Source organism: Microcaecilia unicolor, chromosome 10 (assembly GCF_901765095.1).
Source record: "Microcaecilia unicolor chromosome 10, aMicUni1.1, whole genome shotgun sequence".
NCBI classification, from domain to species: Eukaryota; Metazoa; Chordata; class Amphibia; order Gymnophiona; family Siphonopidae; genus Microcaecilia; species Microcaecilia unicolor.
In genome coordinates, this window is record NC_044040.1 from 92125322 (window position 1) to 92150519 (window position 25198).

Here is a 25198-nt window from a genome sequence, read left to right on the forward strand (position 1 = left end):
AACCGGGACACTGACCGGACTCCAAACTGATGCCCAACAAAGGCGATTCAGGCTTTGAAAACCCCCGCATCCCCGCTAGACGCACACACGCGGTCCGGGGAGCGAATCTTTGCGCCCTCGCCCTCCGACGCCATAAGCCACGTGGAGACCGAACGGGGAACCCCCTGTCCGCTATAAAAAGGTAAAATTACCTGCTTCTCGCTCCGAGCTGTAACGAACTGGTGTCCCAGTGAGCAGCTGCAATAAACGCTGATATCAACGTTGAAAATAAATGTTGAAATAAACGCCCTTAAAGGACGTCAAAAAAAATTTTTTTTTTTTTAAACGGAGCCAGCGGGGGGGAGAAAAGGAGGGACCTGGCACCACCAGGTTTGCACTTGCTCAAGAAGAGCCCTCAACCCCAGGTACTCAACAAAACCTAAAGATTAGGCTTGGAGACCTACCCAGAGCTGCTGCTGTGTGTGACCACCACCTGCTAAGATAGAGAACATACTGAGGAGTTTCCCGCAGCACATGACCACATATAGGGAGGCAAAAGGATTGCTCTCTATCTCCACCTGCTGGTAGATGGACACAACCCATCAGTCTATGGATTGTTCAGCATGATGATATGGAATAGATGATTTGAGGGTAGGGGGGAGAGAGATGGGGGCAATGAGGGATGATGATTTTGTTTTTGTGGTAGTGGAAAGGAGGAGAGACTGAGTGATGATTGAGGGGCGGGACTGAGAGGGCAATGGTGATGTGAGAGGGAAGAAATGGATGATACTGGATGGAGTGGGGGAGAGATGGGTCAGTGGTGGATGATGGAAAGAGGAGCAGGAGAAGGTATTCTCTGCAGCCTATCTGTGATGTGGAAAATGCTCTCTGAAGCTGCTGCTATAAGTTGTTAGTTTTCTCTCCCTGAAAGAGATCCAAGCCACACCCACGAAGTTCAAACTGTCAGTGGGGAGGGGAGGAAATGGCAGTGCTTGATGAAAAAGAGAGCTCAGTTTGATAGGAGATGAAATGAAAATGAAAGAAAGTTGGACATGAAAGATGGATATAGGGCAAGGAGTGAAAAAGAAAGGAGGAGGGAAATAGTGAATTGACAGGAGGCCCTGGATACAGGGACAGGGAACAAGATGATTAGAAAAATAAAATCACCAAACAAAGGTAAGAGAAATGATTTTATTTTTTGTTTAGCAATTGAAACATGTCAGTTCTGAGAATTTACTTCTGCTGTCTATATTTTGCACTGTAAATATTAATGGAAGTGTATATTAAAGAACTATTAAAAAAGCCCCGTTTCTGATGCAAATGAAACGGGGGCTAGCAATGTTTTCTTCTGTGTGCATGTGGGAGTGTGTGTGTCCCTGCCCTCTGGCCTCTCTCCCTCCCCCCTCTGAGTCCTTCACTGTTACAGAGCCAGCGATTTGATTTCGTGCTCTGCTGTTTTCCGTCACTGACTGTGTTACAGAGAGGGCGGGGCAGACACTCATAGGGAAACCGGATATCTCGCCCTCTTCACACTTCCGGCTGGAGGCTTCATAGAACGTTGGTGTTGCCTTTTATATAGAGAGATAGGGGAGTCAAGACGAAGCTCTGTGGGTCTCTTCTTGTTAAAGCAATCAATTGGAGGAACTGAGATTTTCCAAAGGACTCTTTCACCTGTGAGTTGAATAGGAGTTTTGCCATCTATCTACTAAATGGGAACCAAACTAGTCAAAGAAATAACTGAATCTTCTAGCCCCGGGTATAACAATGAGAAAGTGAAGTGATCTTGTATCATGGGAGAGATGATAAAATCTGTGTTTAAAATATACCAGTAAGGAAAAAAGCAGATTACCAGTTTTGAGCCTAAAATCAGAGCTAGGATTAGGCTAGGCTAGGAGTGGAGGAGTGGCCTAGTGGTTAGAGCACCGGTTTTGCAATCCAGAGGTGGCCGGTTCAAATCCCACAGCTGCTTCTTGTGATCTTGGGCAAGTCACTTAACCCTTCATTGACTCAGGTACAAACTTAGATTGTGAGCCCTCCTGGGACAGAGAAATATCCAGTGTACCTGAATGTAACTTACCTTGAACTACTACTGAAAAAGGGTGAGACAAAATCTAAATAAATAAATAGTAAGACCCCAGGCCAAGTGGTGAAAGAGTGTGGTACTGAGTCTTACAATTAAGACCTTTGTACAGGGAAAGACAATTTTCAAAGCCATTTCTACAGGTGAAACTTCTATCTGCAGAAATGGGTGCTTAGGTTAGGGATTTGCCAGAATGCCCATGTTTTAGACTGAAAAGGTATTTGCAGCAAAAGTATGTGCAAATGCATGTGGACAATTTTCCTTAGGCAGTTTTCAGAGTGAAAGTATGCATATACCGTACTTTTGTTTTGAAAACTGGTGCGAAGATAGTAGGTGGTAATACATGCAGATATTAACAGTAATGTGGACAGTTTGAAAACTGCCCTCATTGTATCCTTATAATTATTTAGGCACTTGTTCTATTGTTTTAATGTTTTCACCCTCCCTTTTTCTTCTGTAGGCTAAAGCCTTGACCCAGAAAGTTCTTCCAAAGATCAAACTGGAACCTCATGAGGTGGATCAGTTCCTAAACCTATGTCCTAAAGAAGGTCTGTTTAATTTGTAGTATAGTCTTAAATCACCTATTCCTCCTAAACTTCTCAGTTTCCTCCTTGACTGTGGACATAATGTACCATTACAGTTGAAATTACAATTGTATTTATTTTCTTGAATGATAGTGAAAAATAAAACAAACAGTTACCAGACCTAGAGCCTGATTTCACTGAACCTTTTTCTATTGGACTCGGCATGGAAGAAAAACTTTACTGAATCAGGTTCCTAGTGTGCATATTTTGGGCTTTAGAAAGCCATTAATCAGGAAAGCAGTTGGTGTAGGCTGTACCAACTGCATATGGGAGAGTTGGAAGCTGTACAGTTTTTTTTCTCTGAGGATAGAGGCCATAATATGCTCACAACTGGGTGACGTCATCCGATGAAGCCCGTGCAAATGCTGCTGTGTACTGTTTCTTTAAGAAGCCTTTGGCAGCATCCCACTGTGCATGCGTGGGTGCCTTCCTGCCTGACATACGAGTGAGGGACCAGCAGTCTTTACTTTTCCGTGGAGCAGAGAAGTCGTATCTGTGATCTCCCCTCAGCATATCAACTTTTGACATTTTTGGGGTTCGTGGGTATTTTTGCCTCCTTTTTGGCTTTTTTTCATTCCCTTACTCTTAGTGCTTTTAGTCTGAGTTTTTTCTGGTTTTAGGTTTTCTTTATTTTCCAGCTCCAGAGGCCTGATTAGCATCAGCCTTTTTTGAGGTGAGTAGCTTTTTTTCTTCTCCCCCCACCATTGAGCCATTTGATTTTGCTTCGGCTGTTTTTCCCCTTCCTGTCCCGGAACATTCCCAGTAGCTGTTTTCTGTAACAAGGTCATCTTTGGGACTGACATCCATAGCTGATGTATCCAGTGCTTGGGGCCAGACTACGATGCTCAAGCCTGTGCCCTTTGCTTGCACATGCAGAAAAGGAATTAGAGAACCAGAGAGGTTCAGTACAAAAAGATTTTTGGTGCTATGTCTGGTCCATTGACGATGGCATCAGAAGCGTCAGTCTCGATGGCTGTAACGATTGCTTCTGACACTGGGAGTTCTCCAGCATACACAGTAAATGACGGCAGATAAAGACCCGCACGGTTCATTCAGTCTGCCCAGCATTGAGGAGGTCTCCCTCTGCCTCAATGTTGAGTGCTCTGGTAGTTCCCCGGGACTGCCCTGTGTTGGACCTGACACTGAGGCAACGTGGGATTTGACGTTCTCCTCAACGGTACCGAAGGATCCTGAGGTTCAGCATTGTTCCAAACTTCGAAGCATAAGCATCTGTCCCCCTCGAGGCACTGTACTGGGAGCTCCAGGACGTTGGCTTCGCTGGCACCCAAGAAGTATAGGCATAGAGAGGAGCGCTCCTTCTCTCTTCTGGAGGTGCTGATGCTGCAGTTGCTATGCAGCCAGGAACCTGCTTCTGACTTGGCACTGGTGGATTCCCTTGCTGTCTCCACACCGGTTCTAGCCCAGCCTTTGCCAATGCCTGTCCTTGATGATTGGTTCTGGCCCCTGCTCAGGGAAGAGCTGATGTTTGCTCTGATAATCATAAGTACATAGGTATTGCCATACTGGGACAGACTGAAGGTCCATCAAACCCAGCATCCTATTTCCAACAGTGGCCAATCCAGGTCACAAGTACCTGGCAAGATCCCAAAAAAGTACAATGCATTTTATGCTGCTTATCCTAGAAATAAGCAGTGGATTATTCCCAAGTCCATTTTAATAATGGTCTATGAACTTTTCCTTTAGGAAGTGTCCAAACCTTTTTTTAAACCCCACTAAGCTAACTGCTTTTATCACATTCTCTGGCAATGAGCTCTAGAGTTTAATTACACGTTGAGTGAAGAAAAATGTTCTCGGATTCATTTTAATTTTACTATTTTGTAGCTTCATTGCGTGCCCCATAGTCCTAGTATTTTTGGAAAGCATAAACACGCTTCATATCTACCCGTTCAACTCCACTCATTATTTTATAGACCTCTATCATATCTCCCCTCAGCTGCCTTTTCTCCAAGCTGAAGAGCCCTAGCCGCTTTAGCCTTTCCTCATAGGGAAGTCATCCCATCCCCTTTATAATTTTCGTTGCCCTTCTCTGCACCTTTTCTAATTCCACTATATCTTTTTTTTTTTTTTGAGATGCGGCGACCAGAATTGAACACAATATTCGAGGTGCAGTTGCACCATGGAGCGATACAAAGGCATTATAACATCCTCATTTTTGTTTTCCATTCCTTTCCTAATAATACCTAACATTCTATTTGCTTTCTTAGCCACAGCAGCACACTGAGCAGAAGGTTTCAATGTATGAACGACGACACCTAGATCCCTTTCTTGGTCCGTGACTCCTAACGTGGAACCTTGCATGACGTAGCTATAATTTGGGTTCCTCTTTCCCACATGCATCACTTTGCACTTGCTCACATTAAACGTCATCTGGCATTTAGACGCCCAGTCTCCTAGTCTCGTAAGGTCCTCTTGTAATTTTTCACAATCCTCCCGCGATTTAACAACTTTGAATAACTTTGTGTCATCAGCAATTTTAATTACCTCACTAGTTACTCCCATCTCTAGGTCATTTATAAATATGTTAAAAAGCAGTGGTCCGAGCACAGACCCCTGGTGAACCCCACTAACTACCCTTCTCCATTGAGAATACTGACCATTTAACCCTACTCTGTTTTCTATCTTTTAACCAGTTTTTAATCCACAATAGAACACTACCTCCTATCCCATGACTCTCCAATTTCCTCTGGGGAGTCTTTCATGAGGTACTTTGTCAAACGCCTTCTGAAAATCCAGATACACAATATCAACCGGCTCCCCTTTATCCACATGTTTGTTCACCCCTTCAAAGAAATGTAGTAGATTGGTGAGGTAAGATTTCCCTTCACTAATCCATATTGACTTTGTCTCATTAATCCATGCTTTTGAATATGCTCTGTAATTTTGTTCTTAATAATAGTCTCTACCATTTTGCCCGGCACTGACGTCAGGCTCACTGGTCTATAATTCCCGGATCTCCTCTGGATCCTTTTTTACAATTCAACGCTGTTATTGATGACATTGCAAAATAGTTTCCACATTCCATTTTAAAAGGTACATTAACTTAACCATGAATAAACAAACAGCTAATACATTTTGTTATCTTCTGTCATCTAGTTTTTATCGTTCCCCCCCCTCCCCATGCCCATCCTCTCGTTATCTTTATTCAATTAGTGTTGCTCTACCAATTTGCATAATTTGAATTCCAGAGCGACTGATTGTACTATGACATTTTAGTTATTTAACTGTTCATTATCCATTGTGTTGTCATTTTGGGCTTTCCTCTCTTCTCCCCTTCTCCCATGACCCCCCTCCCTTCCCCCCCCTCTCTTTTTCATTGCCATTATTGAGAGGTGCATGTATTGATAATCTGTATCATATCTATAAAATCATATAAAATTCCAAAACCTCACAGTTAAGAGCAGTAGTTATAAGAACCTCAAAACTTTTATTGATGTCTCTCCCCCCTCCCCTCTTTACCATGAAGCTCATCCACCCAATAGTGATGCCTGACACATGGATTGTGTCTCATGTTTCTAATTTTATTCTTTCCATACATACCGACTAACCCAAATTATTCAAAACCTGACTCCGTGCTCGTGGGGATATTTTATGTAGGTACGCCCCCCAAATTTTTATAAATCGTTGACGCCTCTTTGGTGTGTTACTGGCATCCTGCATTTCCCATAACATAAGTTCGTGGAGCCTGTTTCTCCAATACCAATATGAGGGTCCTCTATCCGTTGTCCAGCAATTTAGAATGCATTTTTTCCCCAAAATACAAAGTTTACTAAGGAACATCTTTTCTTCTAAAGTTCCTTTGTTCCATGTCGTCATGGAGCTCAGTATCACCCTCTCAAAGGACAGGTCCACCCGGTATCCTAGAACCCATCCCAAAAACCTAGAGAGAGCTGACCAAAACCCCCGTACCTCTCTACATTGCCACAAACCGTGGCTGAATGATGCATTTGCTTCTGCACATTTGGGACACCTACTTGTTTCTACCACTCCTGCATACCATGCCTGCTTAACTGAGAAATATGCTCTGTGTATGGTGCGAAAATGGCATTCCTGCAACTCAGCACTATGTACCACCCTTACCCCTCCCTGGAGCGCCGCTAATATCTTCCCTTCTGTTATTCGGTCGTCCACCTCCCGGCTCCATCTTTCAGCAACCGTCTTAACATCTCTTTTTGGTTGCTTCCCCTCCAAAACCTTGTGAAACCATGACACCGAAATTTGTCCTGCTGCATCCCCAGCCAAAAACTCCCTAATGTCCTTCTCAAAACCCGGCAGTAGACTTACGGTGGGGAGCTCATGTATGTAATGTGAGAGTTGTAGGTAAGCTAATTTCGCTAACATTCCCCCCGCATAGTGCCTCTCAAACTTTGAGTAAGCCATAACTGTCCCATCCTCTCGTAGAAAGTTTTCCAAAAGTATCACACCCTGCTTCCCCAGGTCTCGAAAAAATTTACTTTCTCTCTCAGGTGAGAACTCCGCATTACCCGTAATTGGCAGCAGTACACTACTCTCTGAACTATGTTTCCAAAGTTTTGTTATCTCTCTCCACAAGTGTCTTAAAGGCTGCAAAAGTGGGCTATGCTTAACTTGTTGTGGAAGGTTTCCGAATTTTGCGTGTAATAAGTAATTGAGGTGCCAGGGGCTAAAATGCGCACACTCTAATTGTACATCTGTGTAAGTATTCGTACCCATGACCCAATCTCTTAAATGCCTTAAGAGGCATGCTTGATTGTATGTATGCATATTAGGGATCCCCAACCCCCTGTTCGCCTGGGCCCCACTAAGATACTCCCATTTGAGTTTTGATTTCCGTCCGGCCCAACAAAATCGGGCCACCTGTCTCTGGTGAACACGGAGATCTTTTTTCCATATCCGTATTGGTAGTACCTGCAGTACATATAACCATTTCGGGAATACCAACATGCGGTACAAATGGATCCGGCCCAAAAGTGTTATTGGTAGAGAACTCCACCTGCTTAACTGCTCTCTCGTGTCTCGCAGTAATTGAGGAACATTGGAAGTGTATATCTGAGCCGGGTCCAATGTCAACTGAATGCCTAAATATTGGAATGACCCCATCGCCCACCGTAATGGGAACTGTTCCCAGTCTGCCTTCCTAATGTCTGGGCTCACTAAGGCCTCCGATTTCATCAAATTTAAATGATATCCGGAGAAGTTCCCATATTCCCTTATGCTTTCCATTAGGTGCCCCATAGAGTTCTTGGGATTTGTTATTAACACCAACAAGTCATCTGCAAATGCTGCTATTTTAAATTTCCGGTCTTGTATCTGTACTCCCTTTATATCTGTGTTGTTACTTATCTCCCTTATCAACGGGTCAAGTGTTAAGACAAAAAGTAAGGGTGAGAGAGGACATCCCTGGCGTGTGCCTCGACCAATGGGGAACCAATCCGAAGCAAGACCATTAACAAGGACTCTCGCTCTAGGATCGGTGTACAGAGTTCTAATCGCCTGCATGAAGAACCCAGTCACGCCATATGCTGTAAGTGTTTCTAATAGAAATCCCCAGTCCACCCGATCAAAAGCCTTTTCGGCATCAAAACTGATTAACATGGTGGACTGTCTTTCCCTCTGTGTTTTCTCCAGCGCTAAAAATTTTCTCATATTCTTTGCTATTTTCCTACCCTGGACAAATCCCGCTTGTGGCTCTTCTATCAAAGAGGGTAGATATCTGGCCAGTCTATTAGCTAGCAATTTGGCCAAAAACTTGGCCTCTGAGTTTAAAAGTGAAATTGGTCGATAAGACTCTGGGTGGTGAGCTGTTTTACCTGGTTTAAGCAGTACTGTTATATAGGCCTGGTTCATATGTAGTGGCAGAGATCCCCGCTGAACAGTTAAATTAAACACCTCGGTCAGCACCGGGCTGATTTCAGTCTGCATTAATTTAGAAAACTCATTCCTCATTCCATCAGGGCCTGGTGCCTTCCCTAAAGGACTCTGGATCCTTTTTTAAAAATCGGTGTTACATTGGCCACCCTCCAATCTTCCAGTACCACTCTCTATTTTAAAGAATAAATTACATATTTCTAACAGTAGCTCCGCAAACTCATTTTTCAGTTCTATCAGTACTCTGGGATGAATACCATCCGGTCCAGGAGATTGCTACTCTTCAGTTTGTAGAACTGCCCCATTACATCCTCCAGGTTTACAGAGAATTCATTGTTTCTCTGACTCGTCAGCTTCGAATACCATTTCCGGCACCGGTATCCCACCCAAATCTTCCTTGGTGAAGACCGAAGCAAAGAATTCATTTAATCTCTCCGCTACGGCTTTGTCATCCCTGATCCCCCCTTTTACTCTTTGGTCATCTAGCGGTTCAACCGATTCTTTTGCCGGCTTCCTGCTTTTAATATACCTAAAAAAAGTTTTACTATGTGTTTTTGCCTCCAACGTAATCTTTTTTCAAAGTCCCTCTTAGCCTTCCTTATCAGCGCTTTGCATTTGACTTGACATTCCTTATGCTGTTAGTTATTATTTTCAGTCGGTTTCTTTTTCCATTTTCTGAAGGATTTTAATTTAGCTCTTATAGCTTCCTTCACCACACTTTTTAACCACGCTGGCTGTCGTTTGGTCTTCTGTCCTCCTTTTTTAATAGGCAGAATATATTTGGCCTGGGCATCCATGATGGTGTTTTTGAACAGCATCCATGCTTGATGTAAATTTTTGACCCTCGCAGTCGGTCCTCTAAGTTTTTTTTTCACCGTTCTTCTCATTTTATCATAGTCTCCTTTTTTTAAAGTTAGACACTAACGTATTTGATTTCCTATGTATACTTACTTCAAAGCTAATATCAAATCCGATCATATTATGATCACTGTTATCAAGCGGCCCCAGCACCATTACCTCCTGCACCAGATCATGCACTCCACTAAGGACTAGGTCTAGAATTTTTCCTTCTCTCGTCGGCTCCTGTACCAGCTGCTCCATAAAGCTGTCCTTGATTTTATCAAGGAATTTTACCTCCCTAGCATGCCCCGATGTTACATTTATCCAGTCAGTATCGGGGTAATTGAAATCACCCATTATTATTGTGTTGCCCAGTTTGTTTGTGTCCCTAATTTCCTTTAACATTTCTGCATCCATCTGTTCATCCTGGCCAGGCGGACGGTCGTACACTCCTATGACTATACTTTTCCCCTTTACACATGGAATTTCAATCCAAAGTGATTCCAAGAAGTGTTTTGTTTCCTGCAGAATTTTCAATCTATTTGATTCAAGGCTGTTGTTAATATACAATGCTACCCCTCCACCAGTTCGATCCACCCTATCACTACGATATAATTTGTATCCCGGTATGACAGTGTCCCACTGGTTATCCTCCTTCCACCAGGTCTCGGAGATGCCTATTATATCTAATTTTTCATTTAGTGCAATATATTCTAACTCTCCCATCTTATTTCTTAGTCTCCTGGCATTCGCATATAGACATTTCAAACTATGTTTGCTGTTCCTATTTACATCATGCTCAGTACTTGACAGTATTAATTTTCAATCTTTTGTCTGATTTTTATTTAAGGACTCCTGATCTGCTACGGTCTCTTTTGCAACCTCACTACCAGGATACCCTATCTTCCCTGTTTTGGTGATATCTTTGGAAGATACCTTATCCCGAACCATGCGCTTTTGACCGACTGTCGGCCTTCCCCCCCATTTCTAGTTTAAAAGCTGCTCTATCTCCTTTTTAATTGCCAACGTCAGCAGCCTGGTCCCACCCTGGTTAAGGTGGAGCCCATCCTTTCAGAATAGGCTCCCCCTTCCCCAGAATGTCGCCCAGTTCCTAACAAATCTAAAACCCTCCTCTCTGCACCATCGTCTCATCCACGCATTGAGACTCCAGAGCTCTGCCTGTCTCTTGGGCTCTGCGCGTGGAACGGGTAGCATTTCAGAAAATGCTACCCTAGATGATCTGGATTTGAACTTTCTACCTAAAAGCCTAAATTTGGGTTCCAGAACCTCTCTCCCACATTTTCCTATGTCATTGGTACCCATATGTACCAAGACAGCCGACTTCTCTCCAGCACTATGTAAAATCCTATCTAGGTGACGCGTGAGGTCCGCCACCTTCGCACCAGGCGATCCTCACGTCCACCAGCCACCCAGCTATCTATATGCTTAATGATCGAATCACGAACTACAACAGCTGTCTTAACCTTTCCCTCCCGGGCAGCACTTGGAAACATATCCTCAGTGCGAGACGATAGTACATCCCCTGGTGGGCAGGTCCTGGCTACAGGAATACTTCCTACTTCACCAGGGTGATGCTCTCCTTCTAGGAGACCTCCCTCCTCCAAAGTAGCACAGGGGCTACCAGACTGGAGGTGGGACTTCTCTACAACATCCCTGTAGGTCTCCTCTATGTACCTCTCTGTCTCCCTCAGCTCCACCAAGTCTGCTACTCTAGCCTCAAGTGAACGGACATGTTCTCTAAGAGCTAGGAGCTCTTTGCATCGGGCAGACACATATGACATCTCACCAACTGGGAGATAATCTCTCCAGCTACCAAAGTTACCAGATTTACAGAATTTGGCGGCCTGAGCAAATCAGCTGCTCTTCGAACCTGGATCTTTGCAAAATCTTTGACAGGAGAAATGCTCAGTAAAGCCTTCTGCAGTGACGAAATCAAGAAGTGGTCACTTTGAGCTAATGTGAATAGAAACCTCACCTTTCCTCTGTGATTGGCTGCCAACGCTGCTCTATCTAATGTGCGAACATAATGACGCAATTGGTAATATGTGAAACTGTCTGCCAAATGAGTAGACAGTCTCTCTCCCAACCCCTCCAATGGTATCAACGATCCATCTAGATTGAGTACATGTTCCAGTTGTGAAATACCCAAGGTCTCTCATCTCAAAAATGTGCAATTGTCAGAACCTGGGCGAAACTGGGCATTGTCTTGTATAGGTAAGAAGGTAAAGATGTGTGGAAAGACATCCCATAACTTCGAAAGGGCCTTCCTTAAATCTCGTAGTGGTTGTAACATAATACTGCCTTTCAGTTCAAAGGGAAGTTCCCCTTGAGGGACCTGTAGCAGAAAGTTAAAATGCCAGGGTTGAAAAAATTCTCTTTCTAAACTAAGAGGGGTGTAATCCTCCCAATTTAAAAGCCAGTCCTGCAAATGATGAGCCAGTCAAGCTTGATTATATTTATAGAGGTCTTGCAGACTGTAACGTTTGTGAGTCCTTGTGCCCGGACGGAGCACAGAGACGAGGACTCGACCTTGCGCTCTGCTAGGCAGCTGAGCAACCCTGAGACTTCCCTTTTGATGACCGCCGTTCCCCAAGGGTTGAGCCCCCCAGGTGCGGGCGGCCGACAGGACTTCCGGATGCAGGCAGGGGTCAGGGGCAGACAGCAAGCAGAGAGTAATCTGGATTCAAGCAGTAACCAGAGGCAGGCAGCAGGCAAGAGTAATCTGGGTTCAGGCAGTAGTCAGGTCAGGCAGCAGGCAGAGAGTACCCGGGTTCAAGCAATAGTCAGAGGCAGGCAGCAGGCAGAGAGTAATCTGGGGTCAGGCAGTAGTCAGGTCAGGCGGCTGAGTGTAATCCGGGTTCAGGCAGTAGTCAGGTCACAAGAAGGTAACAGGAAAAATATGCAGCACAAGCAATCGCCTACCGGAGTAGAAGCTGAAGCAAAGAAGTGGAGAGAAGCTGCTCCTAAAATAGCCCCCACCATCAGGGAAAACAGAATCAGCTGGTAAGGAGAGCCTCCCATTGACTGGCCAGCCAAAGGAGGGGGAGGAGTTTAGGTGCGAGGCTCCAATCCTGTAGAGCAGGAGGCGGGGCAAAGATCTCAGCATTCCAAGAGGACTAGGCACGCCGCAACCTAGTCTCCCGGACGGAGCAGGCAGAGAGGACTCCCGGAGTGCCTGGCCCACCAAGATGGCCGGCGCTCCGCATCGCGGGAACATCCCTCACCGAGGTGAGGAGCGTGACAGTACTCTCCCTGGAAGACCCCCTCTCCGTCTCAGTCTGGGCTTCGAGGGTACCGGGTATGAAACTCCTTGACCAGTTCTGATGCATGGACATTACTTGCTGGCTCCAAGGAATTGTCCTTAGGACCAAAGTGCTTCCATATCATCAAATAAGAGTTGACCCCTCTGACCTTTTGAGTCCAAAATTTCCTCCACTTCAAATACAGGATCGGGTTCCGTCTCGGGAATGCTGCTCCTCTTTGGCTCGGGATGCCATTTAGATGTCACAAATGGCTTCAGTAGCGATACATGGAAAGTATTATGAATTCGCAGGTTACCAGGCAGTTGTAGGTGATAGGTGACTGCTCCCACTCGGGACTGAACAGGGAATGGGCCAATGAAACGAGGAGCAAACTTAAGAGAGGGCAAACGGAGCCTTAGGTACTTGGTGCTGAGCCAGACTTTCTGTCCAGGTTGAAAGATGGGAGCAGTTCGTCTTTTCAGGTTGGCAAAACGCTTGTACTTTGCTGCAGCTTGTCGCAGATGATGCTGGATGTCGGTCCAGGTTTCCTGGATATTTGTAAGGGTGTGCAGGAGCTGCGGAATAGGTTGAGTTGTTGGAATCGGAGGAGGTAGACGAGGATGTCTATATTTAGTGAAGAAAGGAGACGTCTTGGAAGCAGAGTGGAGGCTGTTATTGTAGGCGAACTCTGCCCAGGGAAGTAACAGGGACCAGTTGTCCTGGCGATTGTTCGTGAAGACCCGTAGAAATGTTTTGAGTGTTTGATTGGTTCTTTCCACCATCCCGTTGGTTTGGGGATGGTAGGCAGAGAAGTGAGTAGTAACGCCAAAAGCGGAGCACAGAGCCCCCAGAATTTAGAAGTAAACTGAGACCCCCGGTCACTGATAATTCGCAGAGGAAGACCATGCAAGCGAAATACATGTTGGATGAAGCTGGAGGCTAGCGTCGCAGCAGAGGGCAGAGTCTTCAGAGAAACGAAATGAGCCATATGTGAAAATCGGTCCATCACAACCCAGATAAGTGTGGCCCTGAGAGCGAGGGAGGTCAGTAATAAAATCCATAGAGAGCTCCGGCCAAGGATGTGGAGGGACAGGCAGTGGTTGAAGACCTCCCCAAGGTTTGCCAGGAGGAGACTTATTCCGGGTACAGATGGGACAGGAAGAAACAAAATGCAGGATGTCCTGTGCCATGCGTGGCCACTTATAGTACCAGGAGATGAGATGAAAAGTTTTCCGGAATTCAAAATGACCGGCTAAAGTAGACTAATGTCCCCACTGGAGAACCTTCTTTCTGGAGCAAGGAGGCACGGAGGTCTTCAGAGAGGTCGAGGCTGCTACAATGGACGGAATACACGCTGGATTTAACATCGAGTAAGGCTCCTCGGGTTCCTTGGATGTTTTGAAAGCCCATGAAAGAGCATCTGCCTGCACATTCTTTTCCGCAGGGCGGAAAATCAGACTGAAATCAAACCTGGCAAAGAAGAGAGACCAGCGTGCCTGTCGTGGATTCAGTCTTTTGACTTCCTGCAGATAGAGGAGATACTTATGGTCCGTAATAACTGATTGGGTGCAAGGCCACCTCCAGCAAATACCGCCACTCCTGGAAGGCGAGTTTCAGAGCTAGTAACTCCCAATCACCGATGGTATAATTACGTTCTGCGGGGGAGAATTTCCGGGAAAAGAAAAAACATGGGTGCCACTTGCCGGAGGGCGCGCCCTGAGACAGCACTGCCCCGGCTCCCAGTGAGTAAGCATCAGCCTCCACGATGAAAGGTTTCGTTATATCGGGGCTGCGGAGTGGAGGAGTGGCCTAGTGGATAGGGTGGTGGACTTTGGTCCTGGGGAACCGAGTTCAATTCCCACTTCAGGCACAGACAGCTCCTTGTGACTCTGGGCAAGTCACTTAACCCTCCATTGCCCCATGTAAGCCGCATTGAGCCTGCCATGAGTGGGAAAGTGCAGGGTACAAATGTAGCAAAAAAAAAAAAAAAAAGAAGGCTTCTTTCAATGTAGCGAAGTCCTTAAGAGCCTCTGAAGACCAACTCTTAGCATCTGCCCCCTTCCTAGTAAGGGCGGTCAAGGGTGCGGTGATCAAGGAGTACTGCTGGATGAATTGTCGATGATAATTGACGAATCCCAGGAAACATTGTAAAGCCTGGATTGCTTGGAGTTTTGCAGGATTGTAAATAATTTGCGTGTTCCCACCAATTACTCGGACCTCATATCCTCCCAGTCTGCTTATGCAGGCTGGGTACTAACAAGCTCCATAATCAGAAGGACTCACTAGGATATAAGAGGATAGTTTTATTACAATCTTACCAAAAGCAGTACAGGCAATAAGGCATTCACAAAGTGGAACAGCGCTTCATGACACGTCCTCTCTCTTCTGCCTTCTATCTCTCTATATCCCCTCTCTAGCTGAAACCCTTTTTATATATATATTTTTGGTACCATTCATTTCTATGGACACTCATTCTCTCACTGATCATCTTTACATGTTATCAGCTACTATCATTTAAACATCAACATTTGATGTCAATGATGTCAATGATAGCCAAGATTCTATGTGTTCCCAAACTCCCCTAGCCCCCCCCCCCCCCGGATGATCTCATCCGGGGTGCAGCTGAAGCCAAAACATCTTCATGAAGCCAAAACATCTTTGCTCGTGACTTCTTGCAGGTGCCAGTCTTGCTTATTTGTTTATAGAGCAGATTCCCCCACCTCTATCGGCTCTCAATTACTTCATTTCAGCACTTGCTACAGTGAAATGTAATTTGTGTCAGAAGTGATCTTTGATTTTTACAGGCCTAGTTCTTAGCCTGAGCCATTGGCCTGTATTTCACTGAGAGCAAGTGCCAGAATATTTCTTCAGGATCCATCTGGAGCCCTTCCGAGGAGATAATATACCCCAGAAAAGGAATAACCCGTTGATGAAAAGCACACTTCTCCAGTTTAGCACAGAGGCGATGGTCCCGAAGCCGTTGGAGAACAGTGCGTACATGATGATTATGGTCCTGAACAGAGGTAGAAAAAAACCAAAGGCAAGATGGCGTCTGAATAGGACATGTGTGAAACAGCTCCTCACTCAACTCCCTCTTGCTGTTTTTTTTTTCCTTAAAAAATACATTTCCATGCCCAAGAGACGGGGCAAACAGAGGGCTTACCCTGCTCCCTCTGCAAGACAGGAATTGGGACCGATGGACCGTTTCACTGTTCCCAGAGTAGAATTGACTGGGCAACAACCCTTGCTGCAGGAGGGATCGATGAGAGGAGAACCGACCTACCTGCCTGAGGGAGAGACCACTCTGAGCCCAGAGGAACGGAGTCCTCCTTCGATGCCGGCAATGCTGGCAGACCAGAGCCCTGGATTGACTAGACCCGATGAGGAGATGTCTGATCTGGGAGTAGGGGCAGATTCTGCTAGCAGAACGCCGAGTGCAGCAGTGCTGGTGGTTACTGCTGAGAATACCGAAGGAGCAGGAGTTGAATCACAAGAGAGCAAGACTGGCTCTAAGAAAGGAGCTCAGGAAGAGGTAACATTGAAATTATTTCCTAAAAAACCAGAGAAAATAACACTAGAAAAAATTGGGGATGCTTTGGAATGTTTAGAAGATTCTTTAACCCAGAAACTATCTCCAATAGTTAAAGTTACTCAATCAAATTAAGCTAAAATAGCAGACCTGGAAAAACAGTTGGAACAATCTAAAACTTTTGAACAAACAATTATACTTGAAACAAATCAAATTAAAGAGAGTCAAATAACTTTAATAAAAGAAAATGTATACTTACAGAGGAAAATAGAAACTTTAGAAAATTTACAAAGGATGAAAACATTGAGATTTATAAATTTTCCTAAAGTTCCAGCAGTGGCTCCTTTAATAACATTCAAAAGATATCTTTCTGAAGTATTAAAAATTACTGAACAATTGTTTCCACCTGTAGCAAGGATTTATTATTTGGCTCCCTATGTTAAGAAACCAAGTGAGCACATAATACCATCTATGGAAACCCCATTTGAGGAGCTAAATTTGAATTTATCACAAACAATTGAAGATGAACTATGTGGAATACAACCTGCTACATTAATTATAGACTTTGTTCTACAGCCGGATCGGGACTGGATCTTGTTTCTTTAAACACAGACATGAAGTCTTTCTGAATTGCAAAGTCAAAGTATTTCCTGATATTGCTAGACAAACTCAGAAAAGACGTCAGTCTTTTTTGAAACTTCGTGATCATGTATTGTCACAGGGGGGAATTTTCTGGCTTAATTTTCCTTGCAAATGTGTTGTTAAATTTCAATCAATTAAATATGTTTTCTTTGAGAGTGATCAGTTAGCAAAATTCCTGGACTCCAGACAAGAACCAGCCGTAAACTCTCTTGTGCTTCCTCCATTAGTATCTACTCCGAGATAGGATAAGTGGGAACATGTTCTACTCATTTTTTCCTATGTTAACCAATTTTTGAATTGTGCCTTGCCTACAGTTGTGGACTTTAGCAGTAATTATCATTTAATAGATTTTCTTTATAAAATATTTTCTTGTATGGTATGGTAATACTCCTTTTCTGTACAAGTGTATCTTGTAAAATTCATTAAAATTACAAATAAATTAAAAAAAAAAAAAAGAAAAATATCATCTAGGTAGACGATCACGGCCGAGTACAGGAGATCCTGAAAGATAAAGTTAATAAAATCTTGGAAGACTGCTGAGGCATTGCAGAGGCCAAAAGGCATCACCAGGTACTCAAAATTGCCCTCATGGGTGTTGGATGCAGTCTTCCATTCGTCTCCCTGGCGGATACGGATCAGATTATAGGCTCCCCGGAGATCCAACTTGGTAAAAATTACCACCCCTTGCATGTGATCAAAAAGCTCAGGAATAAGTGGGAGTGGTTACCGGTTCTTGATAGTGATGTCATTCAGGCCTCGATAGTCAATGCAGGGTAGCAGAGAACCGTCCTTTTTTGACACAAAGTAATCTGGGTTCAGGCAGCAGGCAGAGAGTATCCGGGTTCAAGCAATAGTCAGAGGTGGGCAGTAGGCAGAGAGTAATCCGGGGTCAGGCAGCAGGCAGAGAGTATCCGGGTTCAAGCAATAGTCAGAGGCAGGCAGCAGGCAGATAGTAATCCTGGTTCAGGCAGTAGGTCAGGCGGCAGGCAGAGAGTAATCCGGGTTTAGGCAGTAGTCAGGTCATGAGAAGATAACAGGAAAAATATGCAGCACAAGCAATCACTTACCGGAGTAGAAGCCGAAGCAAAGAAGTGGAGAGAAGCTGCTCCTAAAATAGCCCCCACCAGCAGGGAAAACAGAATCAGCTGGCAAGTAGAGCCTCCCATTGGCTGGCCAGCCAAAGGAGGGGGAGGAGCTTAGGTGCGAGGCTCCAATTCTGTAGAGCAGGAGGCGGGGCAAAGATCTCGGCGTTCCAAAAGGACTAGGCACGCCGCAACCTAGCCTCCCGGACGGAGCAGGCAGAGAGGACTCCTGGAGCGCCGGGCCCACCAAGATGTCCGGTGCTCCGCGTCGCGGGAGCATCCCTCACTGAGGTGAGGAGCGATATACAGACCTATTCCTCCCCCCTTCCATGTTCCTATTAAGTAAGACAAGGGCAGCCGAGGCTTCTGCCAACCCCAGCAAAAATGAGATAAGATCTATTGAGAATGGAAACATCATTACGATGCAACTTAAGAGGAAGTATCTGGAGCATATACAACCATTTGGGAAATTCAATCATTTTAAACAAATGTATTTTTCCATGTAGTCCTAGAGGTAAAGCCTGCCAACTAGTCAATAATTGTGACGTGGATTCTATTAAACAGGACACGTTAAAATTATATAGGTCAGATGTACGCATAGAAAAATCAATCCTGAAGTAACAAAACTAATGAGTTGCCCACTGTAAAGAAAATACTCCCCCCCCCCCACTTCCTTCTCATATTTTCTGATGATGCCAGAGCCATAGATTTCTGATAATTAAAAGAAAAGCCCGAAAAATCACCATATTCCTGAGATAACTCAAGTAACACTGCTAACAAGTGCAGTGGGTTCGTTAAGTGTACCAAATTACCGTCTGTGAAAGGGTATAGAAGCTCACTCCCTGGATGTCAGGATGCACTAAAATATCACAGATTAGAGGATCTAACACTAAAAGAGAGAGGGGGATAGGGGACATCCCTGTCGAGTGCCTCTATGTACTCGGAAGGGATTGGAAAAAATCCCATTGACCCACATGATAGTGGACAGATTCGAATGTAATGCACACACGGCCTCCAAGAAAAGCTCTGAAATGTCATACTTTTTGTAACATCTGAAATAAGAAGGACCAGTAGTCCCAGTCAAAGGCCTTCTCCATGTCAAAGCATTGGAGATGAGCACATTCCAGAGAGGCCAGAATTTTACATATGTTTTTAGCTGCTGACCTGTCTCTTACAAAACCTGCTTGAGAGTCTTCCACTAGATGTGGCAAGATGTGTGCCAGATGATTTGCCAGTATTTTGGCAAATAACTTGGCTTCAGAATTTATCAAACAGATGGGTCTATATGATGCTGGCGTGCAGGGGTCTCTGCCCAGTTTCAGAAGTACTACGATTTGTGCTTTATTAAGTGAATCTGGTAAAGCCTGGAGCTGCATTATCTATGTTAACATGTTTAATAACTATGGTCCAATATGGTCTACCAAAATCAACTAAACCGTCTGGACCTGGGGCTTTATGAAGCGCGCAGCCTCCCAATGCTAAAGCCAGTTCATCTTCTGTGAAGGGAGCATGGTGCTTTCTGTGCTCCAAAAATTATCCTCCCTCTATCCACTTGTTTTTCTAAACTCAATATTTCCTTGTCTCGCATAGCCTTTTTACAAGCTACAAAGGCAATAATTTCTCCCGTGAGGACCGCCTTAGCAGCATCCCAATAAGGAAGAGGTTGTGTCACAGGAGCTACATTATGTGCATAGTCCTTCCACTTGTCTATCAAAAAAGAGTGAAATGTGGGGTCCCAGTACAATTCAATCGGAAAACGCCATCGTCAGGGTGTGCCACCCCCTGATTGCAGATGAAATGTTATCCTTATAATGGCATGGTCTGAAACACAATAGGGGCTAATTTCTGAGGTAGACAAATATTTGAAAAAGAATAAGACACCAAAAGGTAGTCAATTCTCGATTGTGTGGCATGAGCTCTGGAGAGATGCATATAATCTCTTTCTTCTGCATGAAAGAGGCGCCAAGAATCCACCATATCCAAAGTGTCACATAACAGAAGTAACGCCCTGGAAGGGTGAATTCTATATTTCCCAGAGGGGTGGGAGCGATCCACAGCAGGATCAAACACGAAATTAAAATCACCCCCACCACAATATCATGATTAGCATGAGGCAATAAAACGTTAAAGCAGAAAAAAAAAAGTTTGTCATAGGAGTTAGGAGCGTATATGTAACACAAAATCAAAGGATGTTTGTTTATGCTCACTCGAGCCACCACATAACGACATTCAGGTCCCTGAATGTCAGAGTGTATTTGCATGTCTAGAGACTTCCTAAACAGGATGAGAACTCCTGCCTTCCTCTGAACCGCAGGGGATTCAACCAGGTCACCCACCCACCATTTCCGAAATTTAGAATGTTCTGAAGATGACGGATGGGTTTCCTGTAAAAGGGCCACATCAACCTTATGACGATTGAGGAATTGCAAAATCTTCTGCCTCTTAATTGGAGAGATCAACCCTCCTACATTCCAAGATGAAATTTTTAAAGTACCCAACTATCTATTATTAGTAGAGGTCTCACATGGAATGAGAAGAATCTTTCCCAGTAGCGACCCCCCCCCCCCCCCCCCCCCCCCCAGCCCTGAGTCGCCCTATATCTGCATTTGAAGCCCGGTATCTTGAGAGGTGCAGAAAAATTTTAAAAAAGGAACCAGTTCTCCTATTTCCAAGAAGCCCTACCGTCTCCCACCATGAACAACCATAACATTCCCCCACCTGTTGCCTGCTCAAACTCCCCCCACCTTACAAAAATTCAGACCACCTACTGGTTTCCTAAACCTGGGATCTGCAACTTCCCCTGGAAACCCAAGGAATCATAAAATATAAGTCTGATCCCCACTTCATCTCAAAGTCTGTATTGCTAGACACAGAAAGAGCAATGTTACCAGCATGCCACTGTGACTCTCTAGACATCAAAGATTGCAAACATATAAGAATAGCCATGTGTGCAGCATCAAAAAGAGCAGCTACATGTGAATATTCACTTTAATCCAAGGAGCAATCTATGTGGCATTCGTTCCTTATTGAAGAGCGTGAACAACAGTAGATTTCAAAATGCTGTATACCTTCTAATATAGTGCCTCTCCTCCAAGAGAAGTGCTTAACAAAATATGAACAGTACCTGTGATGAGTTCATCACAGAGAAGAGGATGGAGTGTTGGTCATAAATTTAGAAGCCTCTACCACTGAGGTGAACACTTGAGTTGTCCCATTATGAAAGATCTAGAGTTTGGCCAGGTAGGCCACGGTGAAGCAGATATGTCTTTTAACCAACTCTGCAAAGAGGGGCAAAAATCTTCTGCACCGCCGAGACCTCTGCTAAGTAGTCTTGGAATAATTTTGTTCTCATATTTGAACTGCTTCCCTCCTCGCAATGCTGAAAGAATGTCCCCCTTACGAACATAATTTAGCAGTTTAAAGATTACCACTCGTGGGCACGCCTTAGCCTCTTGGCGCTGACCCAGACAATGAGCCCGTTTTATAAGCAAGGGGCCATTTGCACGTGGCAAAGAAAAAGCATTTGCCACATATTACTTTCTCTGTATTTCCAGCAAGTTGTATTCCATATCATCATGCTGATCAATCCATAGACTGGTGGGTTGTGTCCATCTACCAGCAGGTGGAGATAGAGAGCAATCCTTTTGCCTCCCTATATGTGGTCATGTGCTGCCGGAAACTCCTCAGTATGTTCTCTATCTCAGCAGGTGGTGGTCACACACAGCAGCAGCTCTGGCTGGGTCTCCAAGCCTAATTTTTAGGTTTTGTTGAGTACCTGGGGTTGAGGGCTCTTCTTGAGCAAGTACAAACCTGGTGGCGCCAGGTCCCTCCTTTTCTCCCCCCTCCCGCTGGCTCCGTTAAAAAAAAAAAAAATTTTGGACGTCCTTAAGGGCGTTTATTTCAACGTTTATTTAAACGTTTATTGCAGCTACTCACTGGGACACCAGTTCGTTACAGCTCGGAGCGAGAAGCAGGTAATTTTTACCTTTTTATAGTGGGCAGGGGGTTCCCCGATCGATCTCCACGTGGCCTATGGCGTCGGAGGGCGAGGGCGCGAAGAATCGCTCCCCGGACCGCGTGTGCGCTTCTAGCGGGGATGCGGGGGTCTTAAAGTCTGATTCGCCCTTGTTGGGTGTCAGTTTGGAGGCCGGTCAGTGTCCCGGTTCTTCCTCCGGTGTGGCGGTTTTTCCCGCCATAAACGCCCATCCCCCGCTGCTCGCCTCTGCCATCTTGGCCGGCCACTCTGCTCGGACGGCTTCTTCTTGGGCCGCCCTTGAGCTGGGAGACGTTAATGCCATAGCCGCCCTTGATTTGGGCGACGGCAAAAAAGCGGCTAAAGTTAAGCGCCGTTCTTCCCGCGCGGCTCCATAGTGGAGTGTCGCGCCGGACGCCATCTTGGATGCGCAGCATGTTTCTCCCCCGCTCTTGCGAGCGCCGGTTGAGGGTACGTCTAGGGCTGTGGCCCAGGCTGCTGAAGTGCACAGTCTGGGGGGTTTCTCCCCCGAGTTTATTTTGCTGCTGCATCAGGCCTTCCTTATGCAAAACGCTGGCCCTGCTCCCTTGGCCGATAAAGGGGTTGAGGCCCCCGGAAGTAAACACCCTCGGGTGGATTCCCAGGCCTTAGAGGACTCTGTCTCCTCTGATGTAGATGAGGGCAGCGTATCTGAGTTCTCCCAACGGTCCTTTGGGGATTCCTTGGAGGAGACTGATTCCCGCTCGGATGGAGCGGATGACCCCTCTGCAGCCTGGATCTTTCGCTCAGAGGATTTGCCCAACCTGTTAGTGCAGGCCATGAGCATTTTGAAGATTTCCTCTCCTGAGGACGTCTCTCCCTCAGCCCCTGTTGGCTCCGCCATTATGCTGGGGACGAAGCGCCCGCCTAGAACCTTTCCACGTGCATGATGCCATGCGCACCTTAATTTCGGCTCAATGGGATGTCCCAGAAGTGAGCCTCAAAGTGGCTAGGGCTATGTCCCGCCTCTATCCTTTGCCTGAAAGTGAATGGGAGGTCTTTCTTTGGCCTACCGTGGATTCTTTAATCACTGCTGTGACTAAGAAAACGGCGTTGCCAGTGGAAGGTGGCACGGCCCTAAAGGACGCCCAAGACAGAAGATTGGAGGCGGCCTTAAGGTCGTCCTTTGAGGCGGCTGCCTTAAGTTTGCAGGCCTCAGTTTGCGGCTCCTATGTGGCCAGGGCGTGCCTGACGATGGTGCAGCGGGCTTCCCCCTCGGATCCTTCCTTGAGGGCTGATTGGCCGGCCCTGGAATCGGGCTTGGCTTATTTGGCAGACTTACTGTATGATGTCTTGAGAGCCTCGGCTAAAGGTATGGCTCAGACAGTCTCTGCGCGGCGGTGGCTTTGGCTGAAGCATTGGTCTGCTGACCACGCCTCTAAGTCCCGCCTGGCTAAGTTGCCTTTTAAAGGCAAGCTGCTCTTTGGGGTCGAGCGGGACAAAATTGTGACCGATCTCGGCACGTCTAAGGGCAAGAAGTTACCAGAGGTCAGGGCTCGGGCCAGTGCTCGCCCCGGTAACTCCAGAGGACGGTTTCAGGAAGCCCTTCGGTACCGCCCGGGCAAGTCGGGCTCCTCTGCCCCCTCTTCCTTCAAGAGGAACTTCTCCCCCAAGCAGCATTCCTTCGCAGAGACTGCCGTCCCGGAGGTGCGCCCTCCGGTCCTCCTCCAGGGTCTCGTACCCAATGACGGGGTCCTGGTCCATGGCCCAGTGCAGATTGGAGGACGCCTGTCCTCGTTTCTGGGCGAGTGGACCAGGGTAACTTCAGACGCTTGGGTGCTGGAAGTCATCAGAGACGGCTACAAGCTAGAGTTCTGCCGACCCTTAAGAGACGGGTTTGTACTCTCTCCCTGCAAGTCTCCGGTCAAAGCTGTGGCAGTGCAGCAGACCTTGGACAATCTGATCCGCCTGGGTGCGGTCGTTCCGGTGCCAGAAAATCAGCTTGGCAAGGGACGTTACTCCATTTACTTTGTGGTACCAAAGAAAGGAGGTTCTGTACGGCCTATCCTCGACCTCAAAGGGGTCAATCGGGCCTTGAAAGTTCGGCACATTCGTATGGAGACTCTCCGCTCTGTTATAGCGGCAGTGAAGGCAGGGGAGTTCCTGGCATCCTTGGACATCAAGGAAGCATACTTGCATATTCCCATCTGGCCTCATCAACGCTTTCTGCGTTTTGCAGTCCTGGGCCGACACTTCCAGTTCAGAGCCCTCTCGTTCGGGTTGGCTACTGCTCCGCGGACCTTCTCCAAAGTAATGGTGGTCATCGCGGCCTTCCTGCGAAAGGAAGGAGTACAAGTCCATCCTTATCTGGACGACTGGTTGATCCGAGCCCCCTCTTATGCAGAGTGCGGCAAAGCTGTGGACCGGGTGATTGCTCTTTTGAGCTCCCTGGGGTGGATCATCAACTGGGAGAAAAGCCAGTTGCGCCCGACTCAGTCCCTGGAGTATCTGGGAGTTCGATTCGACACCCAAGTGGGCAGAGTGTTCCTGCCGGACAATCAGATTGGACCAGTTCCTAGTAGCCTCTCCGCTTCGGGCTTGGGACTATGTGCAGCTGTTGGGCTCTATGACGGCCACGATGGAAGTAGTGCCCTGGGCCAGGGCTCATATGAGACCACTACAACACTCTCTGCTGCAGCGCTGGACTCCGGTGTCGGAGGATTATGCTGTGCGCCTTCCCTTGGACCCAGCAGTGTGCAAGGCACTGAGCTGGTGGCTGAAGACAGACAAGTTGTCTGCAGGGATGCCTCTTGTGACCCCGGAGTGGATTGTCGTCACGACGGACGCCTCTTTGACGGGCTGGGCAGCCCACTACTTGGGAAGGACAGCGCAGGGGCTCTGGTCTCCTGCAGAGGCAAAGTGGTCTATCAACCTCCTGGAACTCAGAGCCATTCGGTTGGCGCTTTTGGAGTTCCTCCCGGTACTGGCGTTGAGGCCAGTACGGGTCCTGTCGGACAATGCCACGGCTGTGGCCTATGTCAACCGCCAGGGAGGTACCAAGAGCGCCCCTCTAGCCAAGGAAGTCATGAATCTATGCCAGTGGGCGGAAGCGAACCTGGAACAGCTGTCAGCGGCCCACATTGCCGGAGTCATGAATGTCAAGGCGGACTTTCTCAGTCGCCATACCTTGGATCCCGGAGAGTGGCAGTTATCGGCTCAGGCGTTCTTGGACATCACGAAGCGCTGGGGCCAGCCGAGCCTAGATCTGATGGCGTCATCGGCCAATTGCCAAGTGCCGCGCTTTTTCAGCAGAGGACGGGACCCTCGATCTCTGGGAGTAGATGCTCTTCTCCAACAGTGGCCGACACAGGAGCTTCTCTAT

General features: G+C 46.4%; 1 protein-coding gene across 2 annotated transcripts in view; it reads left to right on the plus strand.

Moving 5' to 3' along the window:
* The window catches only part of CREB3L2 (cAMP responsive element binding protein 3 like 2), a 395423-nt gene that overhangs the window by 141492 nt on the left and 228733 nt on the right, over positions 1-25198 (plus strand). For both annotated transcript variants that reach the window (XM_030215916.1, XM_030215917.1), the window contains exon 4: positions 2520-2607. In XM_030215916.1, the coding sequence (XP_030071776.1) occupies positions 2520-2607 (88 nt within the window). The remainder of the gene's footprint in view (positions 1-2519; positions 2608-25198) is intronic.